The 12,998-nt window shown below is 41.4% G+C and overlaps 1 protein-coding gene across 4 annotated transcripts in view; it reads right to left on the reverse strand.

Annotated features, from left to right (window-relative positions):
* Window positions 1-12,998, reverse strand: part of LOC139540484 (peptidyl-prolyl cis-trans isomerase FKBP8-like) — a 56,303-nt gene that overhangs the window by 3,546 nt on the left and 39,759 nt on the right. For all 4 annotated transcript variants that reach the window (XM_071344350.1, XM_071344347.1, XM_071344348.1 and 1 more), the window contains 3 exons: window positions 3,304-3,521; window positions 999-1,183; window positions 713-790 (listed from right to left, as the gene is read on the reverse strand). In XM_071344350.1, the coding sequence (XP_071200451.1) occupies window positions 713-790; window positions 999-1,183; window positions 3,304-3,521 (481 nt within the window). The remainder of the gene's footprint in view (window positions 1-712; window positions 791-998; window positions 1,184-3,303; window positions 3,522-12,998) is intronic.

Raw genomic sequence — 12,998 nt, forward strand, 5'->3', positions numbered from 1 at the left:
AAAACTAACAAACACACAATATTCTGAATTCTACCCACAAGGGCAAACGTTTCTAAATGTTGTTTTTCACACTTTGTATTTTGGTAGCATTGGAGTTGTTTAGCATAATGAGTTGGAACTAACTGAAGTAATAAAACATGTTACATTAATAACAATTTTGATTTGCTTTATCACTCAATGTGTAAATCTTTGTGGCTGAGTAGAGAATTTAGCAGACAGCACTAGGAGCAAGACAGAACAGGTCTTCACTGTGGCTATGGAAGTAACACCACAAAATGATATCTGCAAAGTGTTAGGCTCTAATACCTTTGGTTGGCTTTGCTTTTCTGAACTATATTGTGTAAATCCAACACTAAGTGCTGTAAAATACAACACAAACCCATGCCAAAAGGTTGTTCATTTTTGGCAATACTTTAATATTGGCAGTATTGGGTAATAGTACATAACTCTGTAAACTTATTGTGAACTGTGAGTCACACTCTACTCCAGACATGGTTTAAGAACTTGTTGAGTATTGCGTGCAGTTTTACAAAATATTATGGAAATAAAATCATGAATCTCTGGCCTAGTGTCATATGAGTGTGTTTGATTGGGGAATGATTTCAGGGACCTGTAGTGACATTGACCCTTTATCTGTTTGTGGATTTCACTAGCAGTCTAGAGGCGAGGGAGAGGTGGAGGTGTTGAACCTCATTTAAATAGGCTATCTCACCTTAGTGGACGGCTCCAGTTTCAGGGCCTTCTTCAGTATCTCCATTGCCTCCTTGTACTCGCTCTTGTCTGACAGAAGCTGCAAAGAGATTGCAATATATCTGAACAGCTAAATCAACAATCATCCTTCAGCTGTATACTGTACATGTTTCAGTAGTACATGTTGAATGGCAGTAAATCTTTACACCCATCTAAAATGTCTGAATATGGTTTTAGAATAGAATTCCCCTTCCAACCAGGCACCATAGACTTGTGAAGGACAGGTAATGTTACAGTGTGTCCCTCACCTTCCCTGTCCTGAAGAGGGCTTTGACGTTTTGTGGATCAAGGGACAGAACATCCCGGCTGGTGTGTAGTGCGTCATCGTACTGCTCCAATTTCAGCTGAGCCGCTGCCAGGTTGTTCAGACACTTCACACGGTAGTCCTGCACCTCCTCCTCCTCCCCCTCCAACAGCACATCACTACTACCATCTATGGGGGGGGGGGGGAGAGAGAAACAGGCCACACAGCCTCACACCTGGGCTATTGTCATGTATATGTCCTTGGAGCCCCAGTCTCTCTGGGTGTTAGGGGGAATTATATACTCACAGGAACTAAAGGGAGGCGAGACTTTGGGTATTTGATGTACTGTAAGGACATCTGTGTGTTTGTTTGCCTCAGTAAAAATTCATTGTTAGCGCCATTATGGAAGCGCTGACTTTGACACTCCTATGAGTTTGGAAGTCTCTCTGTTACAGCTGAAGTGAGAGTTATTAGTCTAAGATCTGTGAGGGATTGTTGTTAGCAGAGCTATGTTAGGATTAGATTGGGAGGAAGGAGCAGTTATTCAAGGATTTACAGTATATTATAGAGACGGTAAAGTTAATTAATCTCACTAAAATCCATGAAGAAGTCATCATAATCCAAAGTTTGGTGCATTGCCATTGTGTATTTAAGTGTGAATGATCACGAGAGATGTAAATCAGTGGTATAGAAACCTATATCCGTTGGAATATTCAGTGATAATTCTAATGCAGATATTCAATAATGGTGTTTTTTTCACCATGTATTGAATTTCTTAATATTCTGTTGCATTACCACATTTGATAACTTCAAGCATTGTCATGAATCTTGCCCTGGATTCAGAACTGAGTGATTTCCGCTAGATGGGCCAGCTGCAAAGTCGAAATTGGCTATATTGTAAAAATGTATGAAAACAAAAATGTGCTTTTTTGGTCTTAATTTAAGGTTAGGGTTATCAGTGTGGTTAAGGTTAGGGTTCGATTTAAAATCTGATTTTATGACTGTGGTCATTTGCTGGTGCAGCCACAATCTGCAGAACTGCCTCCAGAACAAGATTCATGACGAAAAATGCTAACCTGCTAAATTCGCAGTCTTTTTGCATTGAATATATTCATTTCTTGTTAAGTGCTGAGTAAAATGTAGCCATTGGCCCATCATCATTGATACATTTAGATGCAGCCCACGCTCTTCTCCTCACTGACTCATTTCTGTCGAATGTCTCTCTTGGGTCCACCCTGCCTTTCCAGCAATGAACATTATTAAGGACCTTGAATTAACATGAACGTTTATTAGGTTTGATTTAAGAATCAACAATAACATTTCTCATGACAGTGACCTCTGCTGGATATGCTCCTCATTATGATAGCATGATTAGTTCTGAGATGGACGACCAGTAAGCCATTAAGAGACTATCAGGCAATTGAGTGCTGGAAATGTGGACACTGTATTTTTCTGAAGTGTGCTAGTTAACTAAAAGCTGTGTGCGTGCGCAGGGCGTTGGGCGACCCAAAAATCTGAGGGGGCACAAAGTACGTGAGGATGGCTGGGGGTGGGACGGAAGTTGCAGAATTTATCATTTTTTAAACACCTGAAACAGCCTTTTCCTGCAATCTAGAGTCATAATCATTATGTTTAATTCTATACTAAAATTGGTATATAAAAAATAAAAATAAATATGCTTCTCTGCATCTGTAAAAAAAAATGTGAGTCTTATTCAGTACATTTAGTGATTGTTTGCTTTTCTAAAGTCTACCAACCTTGCCAGCAGGCATGCCAGTTAAGATAGTTAGACAAGCTAGCTACTCTAACTTGATTGATATCCTGAAATGTCTTCTTGGTAGCTAGTTATGAGGTTGAGGGATTGGAAACCTATCTCGGCTAGCTAAAGCCAACTTCATAAAATTACTACAGATGTAGGAACTTCATCTGATCACCCTGTTGCAGGAGAACTTTCCTGCAATGCATGACATTTTAAAATGTGTAGTGTATATGAGGTTTAAAAAGTCTTCTGAAGTTTGTAATTTCCAATTTGAAATTACATTTGATTTTCCCTTACGAAAAATGTATCGAACCCTACAAAAATGTTCATTCATTATAATCCACATAATAATTCACATTTCCTATTCCCACAGGATTATTTTCCTGATTTAGCAAACTGGCTCAAATTAAGATCCTACATCTGTAGATGGCTAGTAGTATTACAGAAAAAAAAGTGTATTTATTTATTAACAGGACAAATCTGAGGGGGCACGTGCCCCTGTGCTTGCGTGCGTGAGTAGCATGACACACGTATTGAAAGAAAGGATTACCTCTAGTATGTGTAGTAAGGACATCAAGAGCCATCCAGTAGGCCCTGGCAGCCATGCTGTACTCCTCCCTCTGGAAGTGGAAGTTCCCACGCTCTCGTTTCTGGTTTGCAATGCGCATACGGTCCGAAATGGGGAGAATCAGAGGGTCAGGCTTCTCTCTGATGTCCAGGAGCTGCAGCTGGTAGAGTAAGGGGGCCCAGGCTGGAATATCTGTCTCCCTGCCAAAAACAAATACACACACACATACACAAACCTTTAATCACACCCAGACTGGAGCAATAGGGATGGATAGCCTAAATATCTGCATCAACATCTCACTTTGATTGTGTGTAAATATGCTGGGTCAGTGCGTATCATATCACTCATGTTGTTGACATCACCAGAATGGTTGTCTGAAGTCATTCTCCATGTGCCAGTCATTTTCCAATACCACAACTAAGTTTTAAGTTGTTTCGGTTACATCTTGATTGATTGGACTGTATATTGATTGGTGACTTCACCTGCAATATGTATTAGAAGACAACCAATTTCTGCTATCTGATCGACAGGGAACTGTCACTGTGTTCTAAGCTAGATAGATAGCTAGTTAGAGCACCAGTCAAAAGTTTTTCTTTATTTTTACTATTTTACATTGTAGAATAATAGTGAAGACATCAAAACTATGAAATAACATTGGAATCATGTAGTAACCAAAAAAAGTGTTAAACATATCAAAATATATTTTAGATTCTTCAAAGTAGCCACCCTTTGCCTTGATGACAGCCTAGCTGATTGTGGAGGATAAGTCATCTGATGCTGCACTCCATCACTCTTTGTCTTGGTCAAATAGCCTGAAGGTGTGTTGGGTCATTGTCCTGTTGAAAAACAAATGATGGTCACACTAAGCGCAAACCAGATGGGATGGTGTATCGCTGCAGAATGCTATGGTAGCCATGCTGGTTCAGTGTGCCTTGATTTCTAAATAAATCACAGACAGTGTAACCAGCAAAGCACCCTCACACCTCCTCCATGCTTCACGGTGGGAACCACACATGCAGAGATCATCCGTTCACCTACTCTGCGTCTCACAAAGACAGGGCGGTTGGAACCAAAAATCGTCAGGCCAAAGGACAGATTTCCACTGGTCTATTGCCCATTGCTCGTGTTTCTTGGCCCAAGCAAGTATCTTCTTCTTATTGCTGTCCTTCAGTAGTTGTTTCTTTGCGCAATTTGACCATGAAGGCCTGATTCACGCAGTCTCCTCTGAACAGTTGATGTTGAGATGTGTCTATTTCTTGAACTCTGTGAAGCATTTATTTGGGCTTCAATTTCTGGGGCTGGTAACTGTAATGAACTTATCCTCTGCAGCAGAGGTAACCCTGGAATGAGTAGGTGTGTCCAAACTTTTTATTGGTACTGTGTGTGTATATATATATTTATATATACACACACAGTACCAATAAAAAGTTTGGACACACCTACTCATTCCAGGGTTACCTCTGCTGCAGAGGATAAGTTCATTACAGTTCATTACAATACATTTATATATATATATATATATATACACTGCTCAAAAAAATAAAGGGAACACTAAAATAACACATCCTAGACAAAGGCGGAGGTAGCGGTCCTGCTGCTGGGTTGTTGCCCTCCTACGGCCTCCTCCACGTCTCCTGATGTACTGGCCTGTCTCCTGGTAGCGCCTCCATGCTCTGGACACTACGCTGACAGACACAGCAAACCTTCTTGCCACAGCTCGCATTGATGTGCCATCCTGGATGAGCTGCACTACCTGAGCCACTTGTGTGGGTTGTAGACTCCGTCTCATGCTACCACTAGAGTGAGAGCACCGCCAGCATTCAAAAGTGACCAAAACATCAGCCAGGAAGCATAGGAACTGAGAAGTGGTCTGTGGTCACCACCTGCAGAATCACTCCTTTATTGGGGGTGTCTTGCTAATTGCCTATAATTTCCACCTTTTGTCTATTCCATTTGCACAACAGCATGTGAAATTTATTGTCAATCAGTGTTCCTTCCTAAGTGGACAGTTTGATTTCACAGAAGTGTGATTGACTTGGAGTTACATTGTGTTGTTTAAGTGTTCCCTTTATTTTTTTGAGCAGTGTATATATATATATATATACACACATTTGAAGTCGGAAGTTTACATACACCGTAGCCAAATACATTTAAACTCAGTTTCACCATTCCTGACATTTAATCCTAGTAAAAATTCCCTGTCTTTGGTCCGTTAGGATCACCACTTTATTTTGAGAATGTGAAATGTCAGAATAATAGTAGAGAGAATGATTTATTTCAGCTTTCATTTCTTTCATCACATTCCCAGTGGGTCAGAAGTTTACATACACTCAATTAGTATTTGGTAGCATTGCCTTTAAATTGTTTAACTTGGGTCAAATGTCTCGGGTAGCCTTCCACAAGCTTCCAACAATAAGTTGGGTGAATTTTGGCCCATTCTTCCTGACAGAGCTGGTGTAACTGAGTCAGGCTTGTAGGCCTCCTTGCTCGCACACACTTTTTCAGTTCTGCCCATACATTTTCTACAGGATTGAGGTCAGGGCTTTGTGATGGCCACACTAATACCTTGACTTTGTTGTCCTTAAGCCATTTGGCAACAACTTTAGAAGTATGCTTGGGGTCATTGCCCATTTGGAAGACCCATTTGCGACCAAGCTTTAACTTCCTGACTGATGTCTTGAGATGTTGATAATTTTCCCTCCTCATGAAGCCATCTATTTTGTGAAGTGCACCAGTCCCTCCTGCAACAAAGCACCCACCCAACATGATGCTGCCACCTCTATGCTTCACGGTTGGGATGGTGTTCTTTGGCTTGCAAGCGTCCCCCTTTTTCCTCCAAAAATATGGACATTATGGCCAAACAGTTCTGATTTTGTTTTATCAGACCAGAGGACATTTCTCCAAAAAGTACGATCTTTGTCCCCATGTGCAGTTGCAAACCGTAGTCTGGCTTTTTATGGCGGTTTTGGAGCAGTGGCTTCTTCCTTGCTGAGCAGCCTTTCAGGTTATGTCGATATAGGACTCGTTTTACTGTGGATATAGATACTTTTGTATCCGTTCCCTCCAGCATCTTCACAAGGTCCTTTGCTGTTGTTCTGGGATTGATTTGCACTTTTCGCACCAAAGTACGTTCATCTCTAGGAGACATAATGCGTCTCTATCCTGAGCGGTATGATGGCTGCGTGTTCCCATGGTTTTAATACTTGCGTACTATTGTTTGTACAGATGAACATGGTACCTTCAGGCGTTTGGAAATAGCTCCCAAGGATGAACCAGACTTTAAGTCGGAAGATAGTAACTCGGTAAAGAACTTCTCCCGTGGTGCCCCAAATTCCTAATGAGTTCATTGTTATATGATTAATTTAATCGAGTAATAATTAAACGTAGTAGGTAATTATTAAATAAATAGCAGTAATCACATTAATGATAGTCACATCATGATACTGGAGTGATGAATCATGCTTCACCATCTGGCAGTCCGACGGACAAATCTGGGTTTGGCGAATGCCAGGAGAACACTACCTGCCACAATACATAGTGCCAAATGTACAGTTTAGCGGAGGAGGAATAATAGTCTGTTCACTTAGTTCCATTGAAGGAAAATCTTAACGCTGCAGCATACAATGACATTACAGAAGATTCTGTGCTTCCAACTTTGTGGGAAGGCCCTTTCTTGTTTCAGTATGACAATGCCCCCATGCACAAAGCAAGGTCCATAAAGAAATGGTTTGTTGAATCCGTGTGGAAGAACTTGACTGGCCTGCACCGAGCCCTGACCTCAACCCCATCAAACACCTTTGGGCTAAATTGGAACGCCGACTGGGAGCCAGGCCTAATCGCCCAACATCAGTGCCAAACCTCACTAATGCTCTTGTGGCTGAATGGAAGCAAGTCCCCGCAGCAATTTTCCAATATCTAGTGGAAAGCCTTCCCAGAAGAGTGGAGGCTGTTATAGCAGCAAAGGGGGGACCAACTCCATATTAATGGCCATGATTTTGGAATGAGATGTTTGACAAGCAGGTGTCCACATACTTTTGGTCGTGTGTGTGTGTGTGTGTGTGTGTGTGTGTGTGTGTGTGCAGTACCAGTCAAAAGTTTGGACACCTACTCATTCAAGGGTTTTTCTTTATTTTTACTGTTTTCTACATTGCAGAATAATATTGAAGACATCAAACTACTAAATAGCAAATATGGAATCCTGTAGTAACCAAAAAAAGTGTAAACAAATCTAAATATATTTTATATTTGAGATTCTTCAAAGTAACCACCCTTTGCCTTGATGACAGCTTTGCACATTCTTGGCATTCTCTCAACCAGCTCCATGAAGTAGTCACCTGGAATGCATTTCAATTAACAGGTGTGCCTTGTTAAAAGTGAATTTGAGAAATGTCTTTCCTTCTTAATGCATTTGAGCCAATCAGTTGTGTTGTGACAAGGTATGGTTGGTATACAGAAGATAGCCCTATTTGGTAAAAGACCAAGTCCATATTATGGCAAGAACAGCTCAAATTAGCAAAGCGAAACGACAGTCCATCATTACTTTGAGACATGAAGGTCAGTCAATACGAAACATTATAAAACTTTGAACGTTTATTCAAGTGCAGTCGCAAAAACCATCAAGCGCTATGATGAAACTGGCTCTCATAGGACCACCACAGGAAAGGAAGACCCAGAGTTACCTATGCTGCAAAGGGTAAGTTCATTAGAGTTACCAGCCTCAGAAATTGCAGCCCAAATAAATGCTTCAGAGTTCAAGTAACAGACACATCTCAACATCAACTGTTCAGAGGAGACTGCGTGAATCAGGCCTTCATGGTCGAATTGCTGCAAAGAAACCACTACTAAAGGACACCAATAAGAAGAAGAGACTTGCTTGAGCCAAGAAACACGAGCAATGGGCAATAGACCGGTGGAGATCTGTCCTTTGGTCTGATGAGACCATCTTTGTGAGACGCAGAGTAGGTGAACGGATGATCTCTGCATGTGTGGTTCCCACCATGAAGCATGGAGGAGGAAGTGTGATGGTGTGGGGGTGCTTTGCTGGTTACACAGTCAGTGATTTATTTAGAATTCAAGGCACACTTAACCAGCACGGCTACCACAGCATTCTGCAGCGATACGCCATCCCATCTGGTTTGCGCTTTAGTAGGACTGTCATTTGTTTTTCAACAGGACAATGACCCAACACACCTCCAGACTGTGTAAGGGCTATTTGGCCAAGTGATGGAGTGTGGCATCAGATGACCTGGCTTACACAATCACCCAACCTCAACCCAATTGATGAGTTAGACTCCAGAGTTAAAGTAGAGCAGCCAACAAGTGCTCATCATATGTGGGAACTCCTTCAAGACTGTTGGAAAAGCATTCCAGGTGAAGCTAGTTGAGAGAATGCCAAGAGTGCGCAAAGCTGTCATCAAGGCAAAGGGTGGCTACTTTTGAAGAATCAAAAATATATATTATTTTTTTATTTGTTTAACACTTTTTTGGTTACTACATGATTCCATATTTGTTATTTCATAGTGTTGATATATTCACTATTATTCTACAATCTACAAAATAGTAAAAATAAAGAAAACCCCTTGAAAGAGTAGGTGTGTCCAAACTTTTGACTGGTACTGTATATATTCCTGTCGGTTCACACTTGACAGCTGTTCTCTCCCAGGGCAGTGTTACTACAGTGAATTAAAGTTTATTATCTAAGTCAACTCAAGCCCTAGGATTTGTGAACTTGGGAGGGTATTCAAATCCCTCCAAACTGGCAAGAAATGTAATCTGGTCCACCTGTGAGTTACACCTGTAAATGACTGATGCCTTCAGCTTACGCAAGAGTCACTCAGAAGGAAAGTTAAATTGGTTCTCCAGTTGATACCTGTGACCCCATAGCACACAATGGAGCGTGCATGACATGGGCTCACTTAATTGATTATGTTTAGCAGAGGGAGCAGTAGGTTGACTTGAATTCGGGAGTTGGGAGGAGAGCTCCACAATTCCCATACCATATGTCAACATCTAGATGATATAGTGCACACCCCTTGCTTAATTATAGTGAAAGTGGTAAGCCCTGTCTTATTATCATCCCTCATTCAATATAAAGGCATAATTGGAAGGTGCATTTCTGATTTATAGGGTCTTAAGTATGTCAAGGTCATATGCCAAAATAAAGTTGTAAAACTCAATTCACTTTAAAAGGAGAAAGAAAAAAGCTAATCGAATCATGTTAGAAATTCGGTTCTAGAAAGTAGAGATTTTAAATGAAGTCTGATACTGAAGTCCAGTTGTCATAGCAAGGTCTGGTACTGGTAGTTGTATTGCAAGGTGATAGCACTGTAGTGTGTCAGATCATGAATTATTCAAATTGGTTGTGTCAATAACACAATTTGTCTGTCTAACATAATTAGCAAAGCACCAGTCTTTGGGCGCGTTCCTCTGCCCAGGCGTTGCTGACGCATGCCAGATCTTACAATGCGTGGATAGGTATTTTAAGTTTCAGCTAACCACATCATTATGTTATAGCAATCGGTCAGTTGATGACACAGTCGATGACGTGGCACGCAACCATTGGTGATGCATGCAATGTCTGAGCAGGGGAGCAGTGCCTGTGTCAGCAGGTGGAATCGGGTTACCATTTCACCTCTCCTCCCAAGGGACTACATCCAGTGTTACATGATGCAGGAGCATGTAGCAGATGAGCTATGGCCTTGGAAACATGAGATGGATCCCTTGGGATCGGAGGAAGTAGGGGCATTCAAAGATGTTTAGGCTTTGGATGAGTAGACAAAAGAGGAAATAACTTTAGAAGTCAGACTCCACCATTAGTGATGGTGCCTAGCTCGTAGAACAGGAATGGGTAACTCCAGTCCTCGGTGGCTGGAGTGGTGTTACACTTTTCCCCCATCCCTAGCCAACACACCTGATTAAACTAATTGCATTCTAAGCTACAGATCATGATTAGTTGATTATTGGAGTCAGATGTGTTAGCTGGGGCTGGGGGCAAAAGTGTGAGACCAATCAGGTCCCCAAGGATTGGAGGTGCCCATCCCTGTAGTAGAATATTCATATTTAGCATATGTAGATGTACAGGTAACTGCCAAAATAAAGGAAACACCTGAGTAAATGAGGGATACAAAGCATTGTAATGACCTGACTAGATCATAAAGGAACAATTGTCCAGATTGAGGATTGAGTTTACGAATTGACGGTTTATTAACCCACTTTACACAGGCTACTGTTTGGCCGTAGCACACGCCAAATAAATGAAAGAACCCACAAGCCAACCGTGACCTTCTCTTGTGAAGGCCAGACGTAAGAGAGCGAACAAAGGCTAAACCTGGTCTTAACTTCCTATGCTCCATCCCCCTGCCCAACCCCCCTCCACGCCACTCCGCCAACCGCCAGGATGCCCGGCATCAGAACATTCCAGGCATTCCCGTGATTGGCAGATAGCAGGTTGATTGGCATGTCGGACCCCGCGAACACTGGGTACTGGTAAGTACAACACAACCACCTACTAGCCTAACACATAACACACAGCTGTCTGTGCGGGTCGCTACAGTATATTAAAAGCAGATGCTTCCACACAGGTGTGGTTCCTGAGTTAATTAAGCGATTAACATCCCATCATGCTTAGGGTCATGTACAAAAATGCCCAGTTGCCCATTACTTTTGGCTACCGTGGCCAGAACAACAGATCTCAGTGACTTTGAAAGAGGGGTCTCAAAGGCGTTATCAGGACAACGAGAAATTTAGAGAAGTGTCTTGCATTTGTTAAAATGCCATTTTAGGCTTTGGGGTTATGGTTAGGGGAAATTAGGATTTTGAATAGATGAGTTATAATACCAATAAAACCTAGCGGTCAAACAGGGAAATGGTTCCAATCGCTTTTCCACCACTCATTTTTCCCATAGAGGATTTTAGAAACACGTAAAGTAAGGGCTGTGTTTCGTGTAGGCTTGCCCTGGCGTGATGTTTTGTAAATCTCTGACCTATCAATATATTTCTTATTTTGTAATTTTTTTGCTTCAATTTATTTTAGTAAATACTTTTTTCTTAAAACTGTATTGTTGGTTAAGGGCTTGTAAGTAATCATTACACTGTAACGTCTACACCTGTTGGATTTGTCACATGTGACAAACGATTAGATTTATTCACGTGTATTTACCCCCCAAAAATGAAATGCTAATGTGGCTATCATAAAGAACTACAAACGCCATAATAATCTGGATTAGACTGCTTAATCGAGGCAAATTTAAGAATCTTTGGATTAACTTTCTAATGTTGGCTAGTGAACACTGAACAAATAAAAATGAAACAATTTCAAAGATTTTACTGAGTTACAGTTCATATAAGGAAATCAGTCAATTTCATGACTGGGAATACAGATGTGCATCTGTTGGTCACAGATACCTTTTAAAAAAGGTAGGGGTGTGGATCAGAAAACCAGTCAGTATCTGGTGTGACCCCCATTTGCTTCACATCACCTTCACATAGAGATCATAGAGTTGATCAGGCTGTTGACTCTGGAATGTTGTCCCATTCCTTTTCAATGGCTGTGCGAAGTTGCTGGATATTTGCAGGAACTGGAACACGCTGTCGTACACGTCGATCCAGAGTATCCCAAACATGCTCAATGGGTGACATGTCTGGTAAGTATGCAGGCTATGGAAGAACTGCAACATTTTCAGCTTCCTGGAATTGTGTACAGATCCTTGCAACATGGGGCCGTGCATTATCATGCTGAAACATGAGGTGATGCCAGCGGATGAACGGCACAACAATGGGCCTCAGGATCTCGTATTTCTGTGCATTCAAATTGCCATCGATAAAATGCAATTGTGTTCATTGTCCGTAGCTTATGCCTGCCAATACCATAACCCCACTGCCACCTTGGGGCGCTCTGTTCACAACGTTGACATCAGCAAACCGCTTGTCCACACAACGCCATAAACGTTGTGAGGCCAGTTGGACATTCTGTTGGACATAAATTCTCTAAAATGACATTGGAAGAGGCTTATGGTAGAGAAAATGACATTAGATTATCTGGCATCAGCTCTCGTCTGACATTCCTGCAGTCAACATGCCAATTGCACGCTCCTTCAAAATTTTTGACATCTGTGGCATTGTGTTGTGTGACAAAATGGCACATTTATTGGCCTTTTATTGACCCCAGCACAAGGTGAACCTGTGTAATGATCATGCTGTTTAATCAGCTTCTTGATATGCCACACCTGTCAGGTGGCTGGATTATCTTGGCAATGGAGAAATGCTCACTGACAGGGTTGTAAACACATTTATGCACAACATTTGAGAGAAGTAAGATTTTTGTGCATATGGAACATTTCTGGGATCTTTTACTTCCGCTCATGAAACATGGGACCAGCACTTAGATGTTGCGTTTATATTTTTGTTCAGTATTGTAATTAGTAAATAGGCTACTTTTCTTTAAATGGACAATTCTGTGAACTGTCTTGTGCAAGTTTTAAATTGACATAATACTTTTTAGCAAAGGTATCGGCTGGAGATGACGTGCAGGGATTTGTAGGTATGCATAATGTGTACTTTGATGCTAATTAGCATTTACGAATCTGAGTAAATAGATCCGACTATATTGATAAATCACCATGTCTGAGAGAGATTACATGATTTACACAGTTATCAAAAGTGTCACGCCAGGGTGAGCC

The sequence above is a fragment of the Salvelinus alpinus genome, chromosome 15 (genome assembly GCF_045679555.1).
Source record: "Salvelinus alpinus chromosome 15, SLU_Salpinus.1, whole genome shotgun sequence".
Classification (NCBI taxonomy): Eukaryota; Metazoa; Chordata; class Actinopteri; order Salmoniformes; family Salmonidae; genus Salvelinus; species Salvelinus alpinus.